Raw genomic sequence first — 16,776 nt, forward strand, 5'->3', positions numbered from 1 at the left:
ATGTAGAAGCAGATAAATAACATGACATACATTCCTGTGGATTATTTTTCCCAATCCAAAAATGTTATAAGCAGAATTAAAAACAAATCATACAGAGGTAAAAAAAGAAAAAAGAAAAAAAAGAACATAAGTTATATCACGGTTTTGAAACGTACATTTTATTTTTTCATGACATTTATTTTTCATTTCGCATTCCACCAACTAATGAAGAGAGGAATCGGGGCAATATGGATTCTCACAATGTAAAAAGTGTGTCAAATTTATAAAGTGTGCGACCACGACAGCCAGGGCTGAGGAATTCAGACTAGAGCAAGGTTAAAGGCAAAAGCTTCATACTGAGTAATGGGCCACAATGGAGAACATGCTTCGTACCAAGAGGAGAACAGTCATTGCATTCTAAAACCTTACCATTAGTATCGGAACAGATATTTAAGTTTCTGTAAGTGCATATACAGCACAGTGAAATTAAGAATCAGCAGTATTTCTTTTGTCTTATTCTTAAATTCTAGCAAGACCACTCAAATAATTCATAATTATTTCAAATATTATTTACATGTTCATGGTTAAAACTCTATTTTACAAAGTGCATTCGTTCCTTCTTCTGTACAGTGTTAGAAATAGGCAGTCGTGTTTATGTTTTCACTTTGCAACATACATGTATTAAACACATCTTGTTTTCAAGTTACTGAAAATGCAAATAAATATCATTGTCTTTTTTTTTTTTTTTACAAAATAACTACAGTTATCATATTACCATTAATTCTTTATATTATGGTCATGTGTCAGTGCCCCATTACCATCTTTGTGTGTTCTGTCAACTAACACTTGTAGCCAGCCTTTCCCTGATCATTCAAGTGATTTATTTCATCAATCATATTCATATATTATTCTGGCTTCATCGTAGACACATTCTGTCCCACAAAGAACAAATTACATCACATTTGAAATTTTCACACTATTATTTACTGTATTGTCTTTTTTTTTTTAAAATGCATAATCATAGTTGTAATTGTCTAGTGTTGTGGTAAATGGTGACCAAAACGTGAAAAAAATCATTTGGTATTTGATTCCAAATTGCCTACCAAAATGCTTAACAAATGTGTCCAGATTGCCCCCTAATCTATTGGGTCTTCTTACCTTCAAAACTCCCTTGTGGTCACACTGTTGCCAAACCAATAACTACAGCTTGGAGACGAAGGGGAGACCCTCGTACATTTCGGCCTTGAGCTTGGCCCACTCTGCCAGTCTCTGGATGGCGCTCTTCTCCTGGCTGAGCACGCTCGCCACCTTCCTCAGCTTGGCCTCGTTGCGCTCCAGGTAGCGCTCCCCCTCGCCCTTGAGGAAGTTCAGCTTCTCGGCGCGGCTCTCGTTCAACGGGATGTCCTCGCTCATGTAGGGGTTGAATCGGAAGTACGTGTCAGGGGGAAGGAGTGCGTCCAGCATGGTGTGCACCTCTAAAAAAATAAATAAATAAAAAAAGGATGGATTGGGAGCCTTTAGCTAGAAAAGTCAGACACTAGTTCCAGGCATTTCCTCTTTCGGTTTAGATTATAACAGACTGTACTGAACCAGAGAAATCACAGTGCCTTACACACTGCCGGTGACCGCACGCCTCTATGATCTGTGGTTTATAAATGAATGTGTGTTGGACGTCAAACACGTGCCAAACTAAATTTTGTGTGGTCTTACCCTCGGTATCTGTGGCACTGCTGATGACGTGGGTGAGCTTGGTCTTGAGGCTCGTGTAGGTCGTGCTGTTCTTGCCCATCGCCTCGTACCGCCCGGTGCCCAGAGACAACACACACTGCAGTGGTGTGTTAGGCCACAGGCACTTACACTCATGGATGGCCAACGCTGTGGGGTTGTTGATCAGGAGTCCCCCATCCTAAAAGGAGAAGGCAGATGGGAAGTGAACTGATAAAAAGGGAAGGAGAACCTCCAATAAAATGTAAAGAATCTGCCAATTTCCCTCAAAGTAAACCAACTGTAGCATGTTCAGGTCTTATTTCTGCTGCAACTGAAGCAGGGTGGAACATTTGCTTTTTAAACCACCAATGGTTGAAGGATTCTAAAACTTTTAAGTCGCCTTCAGCATTTAATCAGTCAAATATACCTAATAAACAAGGTTAATGCGCATATAGGACACTTTGTATGTATTGAATGTGCCTCTAGTTTCAATATATTTGATGTGACAGCCTGTAGGGGACAAATGAGGTGAAGTGGACAAGCTGTCCCAGAGCTACACAGCTTTAGGCAGAAGGAAAAGAAGCTGCCTGGCCAGAGATGTGCTGCGCTGGCAAACCGCCCTGTTTATTCAGTAAGTAAAGTAGGAAAAGCTGTCTTTTTAACAGCTATCTGCATCTAAATAAGTCTATTTGTAATTTGGTCTGGAATAATTCAGCTAAATAAAGATTCTAATTGCTGCATTAATCTGAATTTAGCTTTGTTGATCAACATATTGCATTTGAGGATTCTAATCTTGACCGACTCCATTAAGAAGCTAATCCCAAATTACGTGCTTTTTCTCTAAATAACCTTACTGGCTTCATGAAAGAGTTGCTGATCTAAATGGTGCCAACAATGGCAGAGAGAGGACAATCAAGCTGAATGGATGCCTGGAACGATTTAGTCCTAAATACTCTTTCACAGTCTTCCCGAGTCAAGTTTTGGACCATATCCAACCACTGAAGGGCTTTTGGCTCAGATTAATAGAGATGGAGAGTGTGGCACACAAGAGGTCGGACCCAGACTCTGACCTGGATCCCCCCCCCCAGCAGAGCAGGGGTAAAGGCCATTTCCACGTCTCTACAGTACAGGGGGTGGGCAGTAGAAAAGTATCCAAAATGTTTAAATCCGCTCCTTCTGGGATAAAGCAAACAACCACACATACAGACTTACCTGTTAACAACGGGTGATGAAGAAAACATGAGAGAAATCTACCAGTATATCCCTTATATCTTTTCATGACTGCTTTCATTATTAATTCAACTTTATTTCTTAACCTAAACTAGTTGAGAAATACCTGAATAAGCTTAATATCTTGTTCTAGGAACTTCTTTTTGAATTCAAATGTCGGCCTATGGGTGACTTGTCCACTCTGCCGCCCTGGTATTATAATGGGACAAATACAGCCTAAAACATATCATTCGTAGTCTCATTATAAAGCTGTTAACCTTTAGGTGTTTCAAGATATTGAAACAGTGGAACACAGTTCACACTCTTGAAACAGCAGGTTAATAACACCCTGGGGTCTGACCTAACTGAATGACATTTAGCCTGCATCCTATCACAACACACAAAGAAGACGCTGCTAAAATGCAGCATCCTCATGCAGGGAAATGACTGCTATGGCCTAATAATAATAATAGTTTGCTATGAGGAGAAACATTGAAATTTTGACCTCTACATTGAGTGTGTGAATGTGTCTTTCTCTACTCCATTTATGTGTGTATCTATGTATTTTTGATGACCTGCAATGGCAGAATTCCCCTGAGAAATACCGCTGCTAGTGCTGAAAACTAGAGTAGGAGTGAGACCGGTGGGTGGCAACGGTAGCTCAAACTCTCGATGAAAGACTATGCAGCTCCAAGAGGAATGACACACAGACACAGACACACACACACACACACACAATGGGAAACAGAATTTTTTTTTTTCAGCTAATTTTCTTTTAGTTGGAGACTGATCATGCTCAGAAAGGATCAGCTTGTTATTTACCATGCTAATTTAGAATATGAGGAGATTTCTGTCTCGTTAATACATTAGTAGCAAAAAAAAAAAAATCAGGTTTTTGGGGTTAGAGGTTGCGGTTACATTTTGCTGCTTTGCTAAATTAGGAGCTGAAAAAGCTTGGGCAAATAACTAGTAGGCCATTTGTTTTGATTTTATATGCAGAGGAGAATCTAATCTTAGGTCCGTGAGCATGCAGAGTGGGATTAGAGATTAGGATCTGTTAAGTAAAACATTGTAAAGGGCTGTCTACCAGGACTCTCGCATTAGGAAATGGCAGGGGAGAGAAATACTTGTTAGAAGCAGGGACAAGGCTAAGTTGCCTAAGTAGGTTATTTAAATGAAGCTAAGCCTTGAGCATAATTGCTGCCCATAAAGACCATCTAAAGATTTCTGGCCTAATAATCAAAAAAAAAAAAAAAAAAAAAAGTACAATACATTAATGCTACAAACACTGTAGTCATTTATCAGATGCCACAACAGCCTGATCTTCATTCAATAACCTCCTACCGAAACCTAATCTAATTCTTGAACCTCAAGAAAAAAGAGCTAGCATCCATTACCATGCACTATGTCATTAGTCAGAAATGGAAAACTACTAAAATGGCATTTTATCATAACAGTGTGCAGCCTCATACAGTATCAGATTCAAACATCATCCAATAGTGATTGCTGATATTTTTCACACATACATTATCAGATTATTTATCCAGTAGACTAGTCTCCAATAGGTAGTCTGGAGAAGCAGTATTGTCTTCCTAAACATAATTCAGTAGGACACGGGTTTCGGCAAACCTGTAGTGAGACACTACTGCATTCAAAACGTATCAAATGCTAGTATTTTTGTTATACTCAAACACACTTTTAGACAGTGTTGGTCTGACAGACAGGATATTTTCTTTCATGGGAAATCAAATCAGAAGAGTTCCATTTCTCTGCAGGAAGGCGGGCTTTAAGTCATAAGAGGACGAGGCTTTTGATGTTTAGGGGGCACAGGCAGGGTCCAAGGAATCTCTCTCATTCTGATCACTTTCTCTCTTGGATTCTTGACGGCCGGAGGAGACGATGAACCAACGAAGGGACTGCCTTCGAGGTTATGGTTCGGAAGAGTGAAACAAATCTACACACATACCCTTAATGTGTACACACACGCAAGCACAGAACGCAGTGCAATGCTCTGTGCTTTTGTCCTCGGCACTGGGCAATGCAGTGCCATTGCGTAAGTGTATTGATTGGTAGGATTTCAAGGAAATTACCCTCTCAAACTAAACTAGGGCTCTCAGAGAAATGTGTCCTCTTAATTACTATTACCATCTGCGCCACTGTTAATGTTAACGTTGATGGAGGTGATTTTCCTTCAAATTCACTGTACATTAATGATCATGTTGCTGCATTTTTGGACAAAATGACATGTGGCAACACCTTTCATCGCTTTCATCTATTCTGCAACCTGTGTTATTATCAACCTCCTTTTTCAAACTACAATATTTAAATTCAGATAGCTAAACTCAACTGAACTAAACTTCTGCCCAGTTCTCTCAGTTCAGTGCTGTACCTGATGGAGGTCTTTTCCCAGGACAAATTCCTGGAAGTAGCCTGGGGCGGCGGACGAGGCCCTGATAGCCTGCCACATTTTGTGGTTGCAGTCTCCAAGGTAGTGGGATCTCACTCCTGGCATGAGTCTGTAGTTCCTAAACGCATAGGCCTTCAGAGGTAATCCCCTGTTCACAATGGTGCTCACTGCTGACACCTGGTGGACATACAAAAGGTATGATTTACAGAGGAACATGCAAGTCATTCATATTTTTACAGCACGTCAACAAGCTGGTGTTTTCCCTGAGTGCTTTGTTATACATGGGACAAACAGGTTTTTTTATTTCTTATTTTAAATATCTGAAAAAGAGCAACTACTGCTACATCCATGCACAAATTAAGTGTTTATCTAAATAGTGTAGAGCTGAAAAGACACGTTGCTTACTTTGGGGCAGTGTGGGTCCCTAGCACTCTCAATCATACGCCCCTCACCCATACGTTCCCTAAAGAAAATACAAAAACAGATTAAAGATACAGGCAACTCTATATACTATCTATAGACTACCTCAGTGTCTTTAACATCAGGGATTAAAGAGAGTTGTAATGGAATGGAAAGGCTAGAAAGAGACTAACTTTAGTATGTTTTCCCATATTTCACTATCATAGAAAGCATGGCTCCAGCCCATCTTTACGGTTCCAACGATGACATTCTGATTGAAGACATCCGAACCCAGCTTCCTGTACATCTCCTCGCACTCATCTAAGGGGATCTGAAAAATTCCCAACATGAAGGCCAAAATAGCACCTAAAGTAGAGAGGAACAAGTGTGATGTGCCAGTGAGCAAGGAATATCAGTGTTCACATAAATTCCCATGTGGGGTCAGTGTTAGAGAAGAAGTAAGAGAGAGGAAAAAAAAAAAAAGACTAACACTAAACAGTAATGACAACATACCTGTACTGACTCCACAGATGTAGTCAAACAGCTGATGGACTCGTTTACCAGTCAGGTTCTGCAGTTTATGGAGAGTCTGCAGGGCCAGCAGTCCCCTGTAACAAAAGGCACAGGTTTACAAACCTAGACTGACAAAAATGCAAATATTATATTTGATCCACTATAATATGTAGGCGGTCTCGTACAGTTGGACTGCAATGATACTGTAGCCAGCACTGGGACTGTTTTTCAGTTGGCACATTTTATATTCTGTAGGTGGCACTCTATTCCTTAGCCACATAAGTTACTGCTGCTCATACATTGCTTATAAAAACAGCGAATGTAAGAGTAGGTAGACTCATATTTATTCAAGGAAAATATTTATTTTAGATTTTTTGGAGGATACATATTCTTTCATTTTTAAAATTACTTTTCCCCTCCCAGTATAGCTTTACCTTGTTCCGCCTCCGTCTATGGCCAGGACCCGAATACCTCTGCCCTTGACTGGTTCAGTGTAGCCAATCAGGGCCAGAGCTTCTCTCACAGCACCCTGAAGAGGCAGGTCTCTGGCCTGGCGCAATCGCAGCAGACAGGGCAGCACACTCTCCTAAAGGTTGCATGGTTATACCCAAACGTACTAAAATGTCCCACTTACAAAAACGTTTGAGGACTGTGCAACACATCTGACATTTGACTGAACTGCAGGGTACGTATAGAAACAATTCCAACAGCGATACAAACTAACCTTGACAGCCACACCTCGCGTCTCGGGGAACTCCAGAAGGTGATGGATGAGCTCCTCCACTCGACTGGTGAGGAGCTTGACATCAGTGACCCTCTGCAGGCCTTTCACCAGGGCTCTGGTCCTGTTGTCTAAACTCACCCTGGCTATTATCTGCATGACAAATACACACCATGGGCAAAACATCAGGACCATCTGACAAATATAAAGCCTCCAACACATTTGACCTAAATAACATACCGAGTGACATCGCAGAAATGACTGTTTGCCATTTTGATTTGTGTACTGCCCTAAGCTTTGAACATTCATTAGAGCCATACTGAGCGTCTCACCTTCTCTCTTTGAGTCAACAGCTGTTGGTTCACTTCAACCTTTTTCTCCTCTTCACTGTCTGTCTTCTTTCCTGCCTTGTCCACAGTGGGCTCTTCCACAGCTGCTGCTGAAGACTTGCTTTTTTCAGGTGCAATGCTTTTGGAATCACCTCTGAATTTGGGGACCAGGGGTGCAATGTAGCTGCCGACAAACGCCTGAACGCTGGGACGAGGGTAAGAAAGATAGTGGGTGAAGCCTTTCTTAGGGGAGGTAGCAGGCACAGGGATGGACTGAGGGATGTCAGAGGAGGGCGACGCTGCTGGAGGACTGAGCTTATCTAATGGAGAGGGAGGGGGAGGAGAGGTAGCGGGTGCTTCAATACTTTTAGCTTCTGCCACTGAGGACAACATAGGAATGTGGTCCCTAGTTGTGCGAGCAACGGTGCTGAGAGTGGGCTGAGAAACAGGATCATCCGCTTCTCTGTGCTGCTGCTGCTGCTGTGGCCTGTTGTCTCCTTCTTCTTCTTGTGTGCTGGCGCCAAAGTAACAATTGATGTGCTGAGCCAGAGTTGTGTAGGTCTCATCCATGTTGGTGGACAGAGATGCAGGGTGAAACAGCTGCATAGTTTGTTTTGCCAAAGTCGAAGGAGAGCTAGATGCAGATACATTCGCTGCTGAAGCTAAACTTGATGTGGATTTCTTTGTGGCAACAAAAGGATTTTCTTTAACCTGCTGCTGTTGCATGTCGGACTCTTCCCCGGCTGTGTTCCTATCGCCTTCTTCTTCTGCTTCTTCTTCTTCTTTCATGGTGGCTTTAGGTGGTGAGGCTGTAGCTGTGTTGTTAGAGGTTAAGGTCTCGGCTGTGACCAGAGCCTTTTCTGCATGGGTGCTGTCGACTGTGGCATTGCCAGGCTTGAAGCGGGAGAACTTGGAGATGAGGTCTGTGCTGCCTACTGCCTTGGTGACACTATCAAGTGTGGTCCTGATTCGCGACATGCGTTTTCTGGCTCACTCGGAACAGCAGCGGAGAACTTGGAGTTAATCAGGCAATCGGATGATGCTTCATGTCTGTGTTAAACGATGCAGCATTCTGGCAGACTACCTGCCATTAGCAGGTTTTGGTAGAAAATCCATTTTAGAGGGAAATTAGCAATTTTGCTGCTTGTTCTAAGGTTTCCTAAAAAAAGACAACAAACAATATTTAATAAAAAAAAAACAGTGAGCACATTAAAATGGAAAGTGGTCAACAGAGGGCTCCATTTGCCACATCACCTATCCTGGTAGCCATGGAAACTGTTACAGCAACAAAAACAGATAACGGCTTTCACATGCTAACAACTTAGCTAAACCATCCGGTTCCCAGGCGACCTGTGTGCTGTTCATTGTTACAAAGACAAGATGGAAGAGGACCGAGATTCATTAAATCTGAATTTCAGGACAGAGTCAGCTCAACTTGTGAAAACGTTGCTGGAGAGACACTACCACACTGTCACGAAGGAGCAGCTGGATGACTCTCCTGACAGTGAGATGAGGAATAATAACTGGGTTGCTGGACAAGACTTTACAGTCGAAGTGGGGAAAAAGCAGATTGGGGAGTATATTCAAACATGGGAGATACAGCCCTGCTGGCTTTACAGTCTGGACTTCCTCTACTCAACCGAGGAGGAGCATCATACCTTTTATCACTACCAGGCCCGCTTCAGTACCCCGATGTCGCGGAAGCCGATTCAGGGGACAGCTAGCGTCTATTTCGTCGTGGACATATCTAAAGTCAAACCACAAACTCTGCCCGTTGAGGTGCACTTCATAGTGGAGTCAAACAGACTGGTGCACACACCCGGCAGGACCAGGTTCAGAGAGAAGTGGCTCGCAGACGTTATTGAGAGCAAGACTTTGCTCCGATCAGCGATGCACCTTTGAACCGCCGAACCACCCAGAAGAAGATTTCTGGATCTAGAAATACTACCAGAAGTTACACCCAACTTGCTACGACTTGACATTAAATCCCATATAATGCTTTGGATTTCCCGTTGCCTTGATATGTCTATGGTATCAATTCCCTTCGAAATAACAAAACGTCAGCTAGCTTAAACTTAAACTGTTTAGACAGTAAACAGTTCTGCTGTTAGCTAGCTAGCTAACGCTAGCAGATAGAACGTTAGAGAGCCTATAATTTACAGTAACGTTATGATTCTCTAGTATGACTTGTGCGTTTTGTTGGCCCTCATAGTGAGCTAAGGCTAATCGTTAGCTAGCTAAGTTAAAATAACGTTAGATTTAACGTTAAAACACATATGCAAGACACCAAAACATGGGTGTATTGCACTGAAGCCGTTTGTGTTAGATAGCTAGCTAGCTAGTTAACGTTAACCCTTTTTAAAAACATGAACACCTCATGATGTTTGAAAGCTGGCTTGCTAGGCAAACAGTTGTCAAATATATATAACGTTAGTTAACGTTACCATAGCTGCTGTTGGCCTAACTTTGCTTATTAATAGAGTGTATATTGTCAGTTTGTCGAATGTTACGCAATGTCACAAAATAAACAAACTTCTTCTTACCATACGAAACAAAGACGGTTAAATATGTTCCCAAAATATTTCATTCAGAAGTGAGGATGTGACCACCAGCACGGCAGCTGTATTCTCGCGATATCACAACATCACAAATGTGACGCAGTGACTTAGATGTGTGGGCCCCGTACAGTGCAATTCTTTATTTATGCCACAACGTGTCGACAAAACTTATTTGGAATAAAACGAACAAATATTTAACTGCAAAAAAGGAGCAATTACAATTTAAATATATCAAGAATACACCGCAGTAGGCTATGATTCAATTGTCTGTTTACTTGGGCGGTGTGTTTGTGAAATATAGAAATAGTAACAGCTCATGTTGACAATGCTTCTTTGCAAGAAAATATATAATTTATGAAATTCGTGTTCAATCCCAAGTTCTATCAATACCTAATGCAATGCAACTGACTCTTTCTCCAATAACATGCACACGTACACACCATAGACTGTTAATATTAATATTTACAGTCAATGGTACACACACACTAAACACTCCCTACTCCCTATCTATATTCATGGATTTTAGGTCACATAGAAGTTATTATGAGCCAATGCACAATTTAGTTTTTCACATTGTTCTCAACTATTCACATGCTGAGACTTTTGCAGTCAAGCCAGCAAGAGCTGTCTTATAACATCACTTAGCTTGAGTGGACCAGAGTTTAGTTTGCTATGTGGCAATTGCTGAAGAGTGATTTATCTGGTGGCAATAATAATTATAAATCTACTATTGCTGCCTTGGTAAAGATCAATACATGTGAAGGTGCCTTTTCAAAAGGATTTCGTTCACATGGTGAGAAATGAAACAGCCATCAGTCTCGAGCAATTCACTTGAAAATCACTTCTTTTGAGAGGCACTGTGGCGGCTTTGCAGAGCCATATTTCTCTATTATTATCAAAGGTGACTCATAACTAATGGCATGTGCAATTGCTTGCAAGCAATTATACCTGCAGCTCTTTCAAAAACCATATGAACTCTTGTTAAGAACTAACAGCTTTTAGGGGGGTATGATAGAGGCTGGATGAGTGACATTAAAACATTATCCTCTTTTTTCTGCTTCACACTCATACCACTTTTTTATTGTGGAATATGAACACCCTGTCATGACTGAGAAAGTATGTAGTAAGTATTATATTACATTTGTAATGGGTACAGTGTTGGTGACATTATAGTTACATAATACATTGTGATTTTGTTGTGACACATTCTGTGAAAGGTCTTTCCATTATGCTACACAGTAATGCACACTTTACAAAAAAAAGTATTGAGAAAAGAAATAAGGATATACTTTGACAAAAAGTGGATATTTTCTGTATGGTGTATGGAGTGGTGCTTAAAAGGAACATTCCACCGATTTTACGCATAAAGGTCAGTTTACTCATATTTGAGAGCCTGTGAAAGCTGTTGTATTATGACCTCTGAGCTTTTAAAAGCCCTGATGACATCATAAGGGTCATCTTACATGTTAGTCAGGCTTGAGACAAACATTTGACAGAAAACCTGTGTTATAGTTACAAACCGGGGGCATACAGTTTGAAAGATAGGGGCATTGAACAGACCACCAGGATATGATGAAAGAAGCATTTAAGTTGCATTGTGGGCACTGTAGGAAAAAAATATAGAATAAAAGTCAGGAAATCTTGGCTTCTGCTGCTCTTTAAGCATGTCTCTTGCATGCCCTGTAACTTTACGAAAGTGCAATAATCAAATCAAAATCACTTAAGTACCTCTTTCATTCATATTTCATTATGCAACTTTAGGTGTAAATAAATGTTATTTGTGTGCTTGACAGCCTTCAACTCATATCTGAGCAGTCAGGTTTGGTTGAGTCAATGTTTAACAAAATTTTTAGCCAAGAAGGTTCTCTGATTATCTTATCTGACCAGGGTCTGCTCATTCCTTGAGCAGTCAAAGACTATTGACAGCCTTCCTTTTGATTTTCAGGTTATATTCAAAAGAACCCTTTCTGAATGTTAAAATGCATGGCCTTCACATCTGATGGCACTCCACAAAGTAGTATCCTCTGGTTTTAAGCAATGTTGAGATCAGATTTCTATTGTGTCTGACATTAGGACAGCTGTATTCAGACTTTCCTTTCTGCTCTAGAGTTCTTTCTCTGCCTTCCCAATCTAAATGTCAGAGCTTTTAACTCATAGTAGCCTACAATTATCAAGCCAACTCCTAATAATAGCAGTGAAGAAGACTAATGTGTAATTTTTTTGTTTTCAAAAGTTATTTCAGTTGCTCTTTGCTCAGTTGCCCCGCCAAGACTAGCAACAAATAAGATGCAGAACGTTTATGAAATTGTTATTAAAATAGGAACGGTGAATACCCTGTAGATTGTGATCATATGGCAAGTTTATTATTATTTAGCATAATATTACACTACACCAAATAATACATTTGAAAACTCACGGAGCATGATGTGGTTATTACAGAAATGAGTAATACACTTTTGATCAAATCATTCTCTGGATCTGAAAAACTCTTAGTTGAAGTATAATCTATAACAGATGCTTCAGCACTTGTTCAGGAGGCATTAGAAAACACCTTTTGAAGATGAGTTAGATATTAATTATGATAAGTTCAGGAGGGAATGTATTTGTATTTCACCGTACATTTTGAGATTATGAGTTTGACGATAACAAAATACATGTGGGAGTGTCTTATATAATATGTTTGTCAATGTCAGGCTTATGACAAGCACCTGCAATCAGTCATCACTGAGTAGGCTGACCCCCCTCACCCCTCCAAGTCGATGAGTTTCCCATCTCACAGACACCACAGTCACTTGCTACACGCGCGCAAAGGAGGAAAATGTCGAAATGCCTGCAGTGCGTTCACATTGAAATAATCCAATAATCCAACCCTTAGATAATGTACGGAAACGTTAATTGAACCCACAAGTTCCAAACGGGAAACATCAGAAATTGAATGGGTTCCGGCAGCAACAACAGCTCAGAAAAGGCAACAGATGGGGATGGAGAAGTGTATGGACGTTTTGCGCTCATCAGAGCTGGAATTTTGGGTTTGGTTTTTGTGCTTGCAACATGTGGCAATCTTTTCTTCTTGGACGCACTTTGGAAGAAGCGAAAAAGAAACACAAAAACCCAGCTGTTCCTCTTGCATCTGTGCTTGGCAGATCTGGTGGTCGCTTTTTTCCAAGTCCTACCGCAGTTTCTCATGGAAATTACGCACAGGTTCCGAGGCACGGACTTCCTGTGCCGGTCCGTAAAATACTTGCAGGTGGTGGGGATGTTTGCCTCCACGTACATGATAGTCGCTATGACCATAGACCGGTACCATGCGGTTTGTAAGCCAATGGTTTCCTTCTTGAATGGCTCGTTTAGGAGATACCTCTCTATAGGCGCAGCGTGGCTGATCTCTCTCGCCTTCAGTTCTCCTCAGATCTTCATCTTCTCTCTCCTGGAGGTGGAGGAGAACCAGTACGACTGCTGGGCTACATTTATTGAACCGTGGGGGAGCAGGTTTTACATCACCTGGATCACCCTGTCAGTGTTTGCCCTGCCTGCAGTCATTGTGCTCTATTGCCAAATGAGAATATGCACAACAATTTACTTCAACATGAAGAGAAAGGCGCTGCAGACAGGGCGCGCGGGCACGAAGGGTGTGTCCAACGCGATGCTTAAGACTGTGAAAATGACTTTTGTTATTATAATGACATACACAGTGTGTTGGAGCCCGTTCTTTGTTGTCCAGTTATGGTCTGCGTGGAGCCCCAGCAGTGCGCCTACTAAAGGTTTGTCCAAATGATGTCTAGGAGGTCCACGACCTTTGAGGATCAAAGATGCCTGTAACAATGTATTTAATGTCACCATAGGCCCATATGTCAAGCTAGTCATCAATTGTGCACCTCAGAAAGTTAAGAGATCTGCTGCCACCTTTCCAGTCCTTTCTTTTTAGAGTTTGTTTAAACATTTCTCTATCTCTCTTTCTCTCTCACAGGGCCAGTGTTTGCCATCATCATGCTGTTGGCCAGCCTCAACAGCTGCACCAACCCTTGGATATATCTCTACTATAGCTAAAAAAAAGAAGAAAAAAAAAAAGGACTATGTCAGTTAATATACAATCCAGGGCCTGCTGGCGAAGTCCAGATTAATTGCATCATGAATCATGTGTTTAAATCTATGTAGTTGTTGTGTATGAATCTAATAACTGGATTAGTGTCAGGATCGCTGTACATGAGTATCAGCTTGCTGGCATCTTACAGCAATGTTTCAGTGTTGTGACAAATAAAACATCCATCATGCGTAAATGAAAAACACTTATTTTATGTTTTAGCAAAAAAATTTGAATCAGTGAAACGAGCTAATGCATATTAAATATGGCAGCATCTTTTCCACCGGCATAACAACACCTTCACAGAACACAATACCTTCTTTCATTCAGTGCTGGAGGAAATACATTTAAAACAAACAAACAAACAAACAGATAAACATAATGCCATGCTATACATCATCTGACTTATTTTGAATGTTCTGTAAACATTTCTTATGTAATTAAAATGTAAACTGCACACATGAGCTATTTGCATTTCTTCCTTCTGCTTGTATAACTTTTCCTTTTTGTCTGATAACAAGTAAACGTCGAAAAAATACTGTTCCTGATATTTGCACCTGTTGGAATTCATAATTGTCTACCTAAACAGATAAACTGAGGAAAAATGAGATTTAGTTTTTTTTTCATTTTCATTTTTGAAAACGCTTTTTTTTAAATGGCCTTTCATCATAAGGCCTTCTGGCTTAATAATCTTTTGTTCATTTTCTCCTTACTCTGTTATGTATTGGTTGCTTTTGTTGGTTGATTGTAAACATTTTATTCCTTAGTCCTTTTTTATTGATTGGGGCATTTACATTTCCCTGGCAGTGAATAGCTTTAATATTGCACATGTTCAAACAAAGGAAAATTACTCCACCATACTCAAAACATGTACTTATATTTCTATAGGATTTGGTCCTTGCAAAGATACACAACATCATTAAAGTGCATTAGGGGACAAAAGCACTGGGATGATTAGGGGACTAATGCACTGCTTTGATTAGGGGACTAATGCACTGTGATGACGTCTTGTTGTCCTGCTGAGATGCAGAGCAGCAGGATTATTACAATTTCTAACTAATTTTGAGAATAATTTTCTTAATCCTCACCAGGGCTTGTGTCATTCCAGGAAAATATGTCATCTTGTAACCTCCTCACGTAATGCAAAACCCTCGGAGTCATTTGAAATTGCTCTTCAAAAACTATTTCATACGTGCACTCAATTACATTAATTTGAAAGCAATTTAGCCTCTCAGTTGCCTCTCCATCACATTAAAGACCATTATGAACGTCTACTGCATTTTAAGCCTACATTATCAATGATTAGCATGATGCAATGCTATGCTCAATTAAAAGCGTAACAGGTGAGTTTTTTTCTATTTTGTCACAACCACAGACGGATGTGGATTAAAAATACAATGTTTTATAATGGTCACAATCCACTCTACACTGTTCCACAGATCCTGTGGCCAGGCCTGCTACAGTGCAGAGACAGCCTATGGCACATTTCATTCTGGAAAGCTGCTTCAAATAGGATTAGGTATCTCACTTGGCCAAAAAACTATGATGCCTAATTCAGAGCCCAAGGGTGGAAAAGTGGGAGATAAATCTTGCAGCTGGTTCATGTTCATGTCATTGTGGTGGTTTAAAACAATCACCAGGGACATAGTGGACACAGACACAGCCTCCTGGAAAGCACATGCTTTAAGAAACACATTTACAATACACTTTATTCTACTTCAAAGTAAATCCATCACTGATTTTTCTGTGAAGGAGAATTTTGTGGACTTGCAGGAGATTACACGGAATGACAGAACGGTAGAACTGGCATTCAAACACGGCACGGAAATCAAATGTGCCTCTGCTTACATGGACTTGATTTCTAGTGATTCAACGACGACAAACGTGTGAATGGTGTTGTTCGAACACAGTCGAAAGAATTGATTTCATGTGCGTTAACACAGCAAGCGGTAGCTGTTCCAGTCAAATAAATATCAGAGCTTAAGAGGAAATCATTTTTGGCCGTTGTATATAGTATTAAAAAGAAGTTAAGGATCGTGTATTGATCACAATCATGTAAAAACATGACAGCAGATCTCAGATACAGTATGTATCAGTAACGCACAGCAACAAGCTGCTGGAAATCAATGCTTCAGTGACGCTTTGAAAGCCTTCCTGTGAAGATGGTCATACAGTGCCACAGTGTGGACAAAAACATAACAACATATACAACAGGCCTTTTTATACAGCAGACGTTTTTACTTGTCATATAGTGGGAAAAGCACAACAAGCAATGGCAGTGTGACAGTATACACAAAAGTAGCTAAATGAAATGTAGTTCTCATTCATTTTACTTTTTAAAGGTCCAGTGTGTAACATGTTTAGTAGTTCATTATCAAAATCTGTGTTGCCCGTTCACAAACTTGTCCTTTTTCATGAATATTTACCACCACCATCAATTCCAAGTATTCCTTTTGGCTTGACATTTTACATTTGCAATCGCATGAACTGGGGTAGATGCTCCATACTCATGCACCATCTTGAAATACGTTAGCCGGTAAGGGACATACACGACATACTGCTCCGCCTTTCGCGTTTTCGCTGTCACATGATAAACTCACAGGTGCTGCTAATGCTGCTAATGGGTATGAGGACCACACATATTCAAAATCCAAATTTCAGGAACAGGAGTCTTCTTCTTCGCCCAGAAAAAGGATATTGAAAAGAGAGCGGCTTTTTGAAGCGTGAAGGCTACCGTAGCTGTAATACGTACTTTGAACTGCGTGGTGCGAGAGAGTTGATTGCGATATATGATCTCAACGCTAGATGGGAGACATTCCTACACATTGGACCTTTAAAAACCTGTGTTTTTCCTACTGTGACATGCCAAAATG

At 40.7% G+C, this 16,776-nt stretch overlaps 2 protein-coding genes across 2 annotated transcripts; one reads left to right on the plus strand and one right to left on the minus strand.

Moving 5' to 3' along the window:
* Window positions 1-688: 688 nt before the first annotated feature.
* Window positions 689-9,130, minus strand: pnpla8 (patatin-like phospholipase domain containing 8). Its single transcript, XM_031284813.2, has 10 exons — window positions 8,923-9,130; window positions 7,268-8,423; window positions 6,939-7,088; window positions 6,649-6,800; window positions 6,215-6,309; window positions 5,896-6,067; window positions 5,708-5,765; window positions 5,285-5,479; window positions 1,690-1,885; window positions 689-1,454 (listed from the first exon to the last, which is right to left on the minus strand). Exons 2-10 carry the CDS (start codon window positions 8,240-8,242, stop codon window positions 1,180-1,182), a joined length of 2,268 nt encoding a protein of 755 aa, XP_031140673.1. The 5' UTR covers window positions 8,243-8,423; window positions 8,923-9,130; the 3' UTR covers window positions 689-1,179.
* Window positions 9,131-12,263: 3,133 nt separating this feature from the next.
* On the plus strand, window positions 12,264-14,291 carry avpr2l (arginine vasopressin receptor 2, like). Its single transcript, XM_031284816.2, has 2 exons — window positions 12,264-13,583; window positions 13,790-14,291. The coding sequence occupies exons 1-2, from the start codon at window positions 12,758-12,760 to the stop codon at window positions 13,867-13,869; spliced, it is 906 nt and encodes a 301-aa protein (XP_031140676.1). The 5' UTR covers window positions 12,264-12,757; the 3' UTR covers window positions 13,870-14,291.
* Window positions 14,292-16,776: the final 2,485 nt, after the last annotated feature.

The sequence above is a fragment of the Sander lucioperca genome, chromosome 20, assembly GCF_008315115.2.
Source record: "Sander lucioperca isolate FBNREF2018 chromosome 20, SLUC_FBN_1.2, whole genome shotgun sequence".
NCBI lineage: Eukaryota > Metazoa > Chordata > Actinopteri > Perciformes > Percidae > Sander > Sander lucioperca.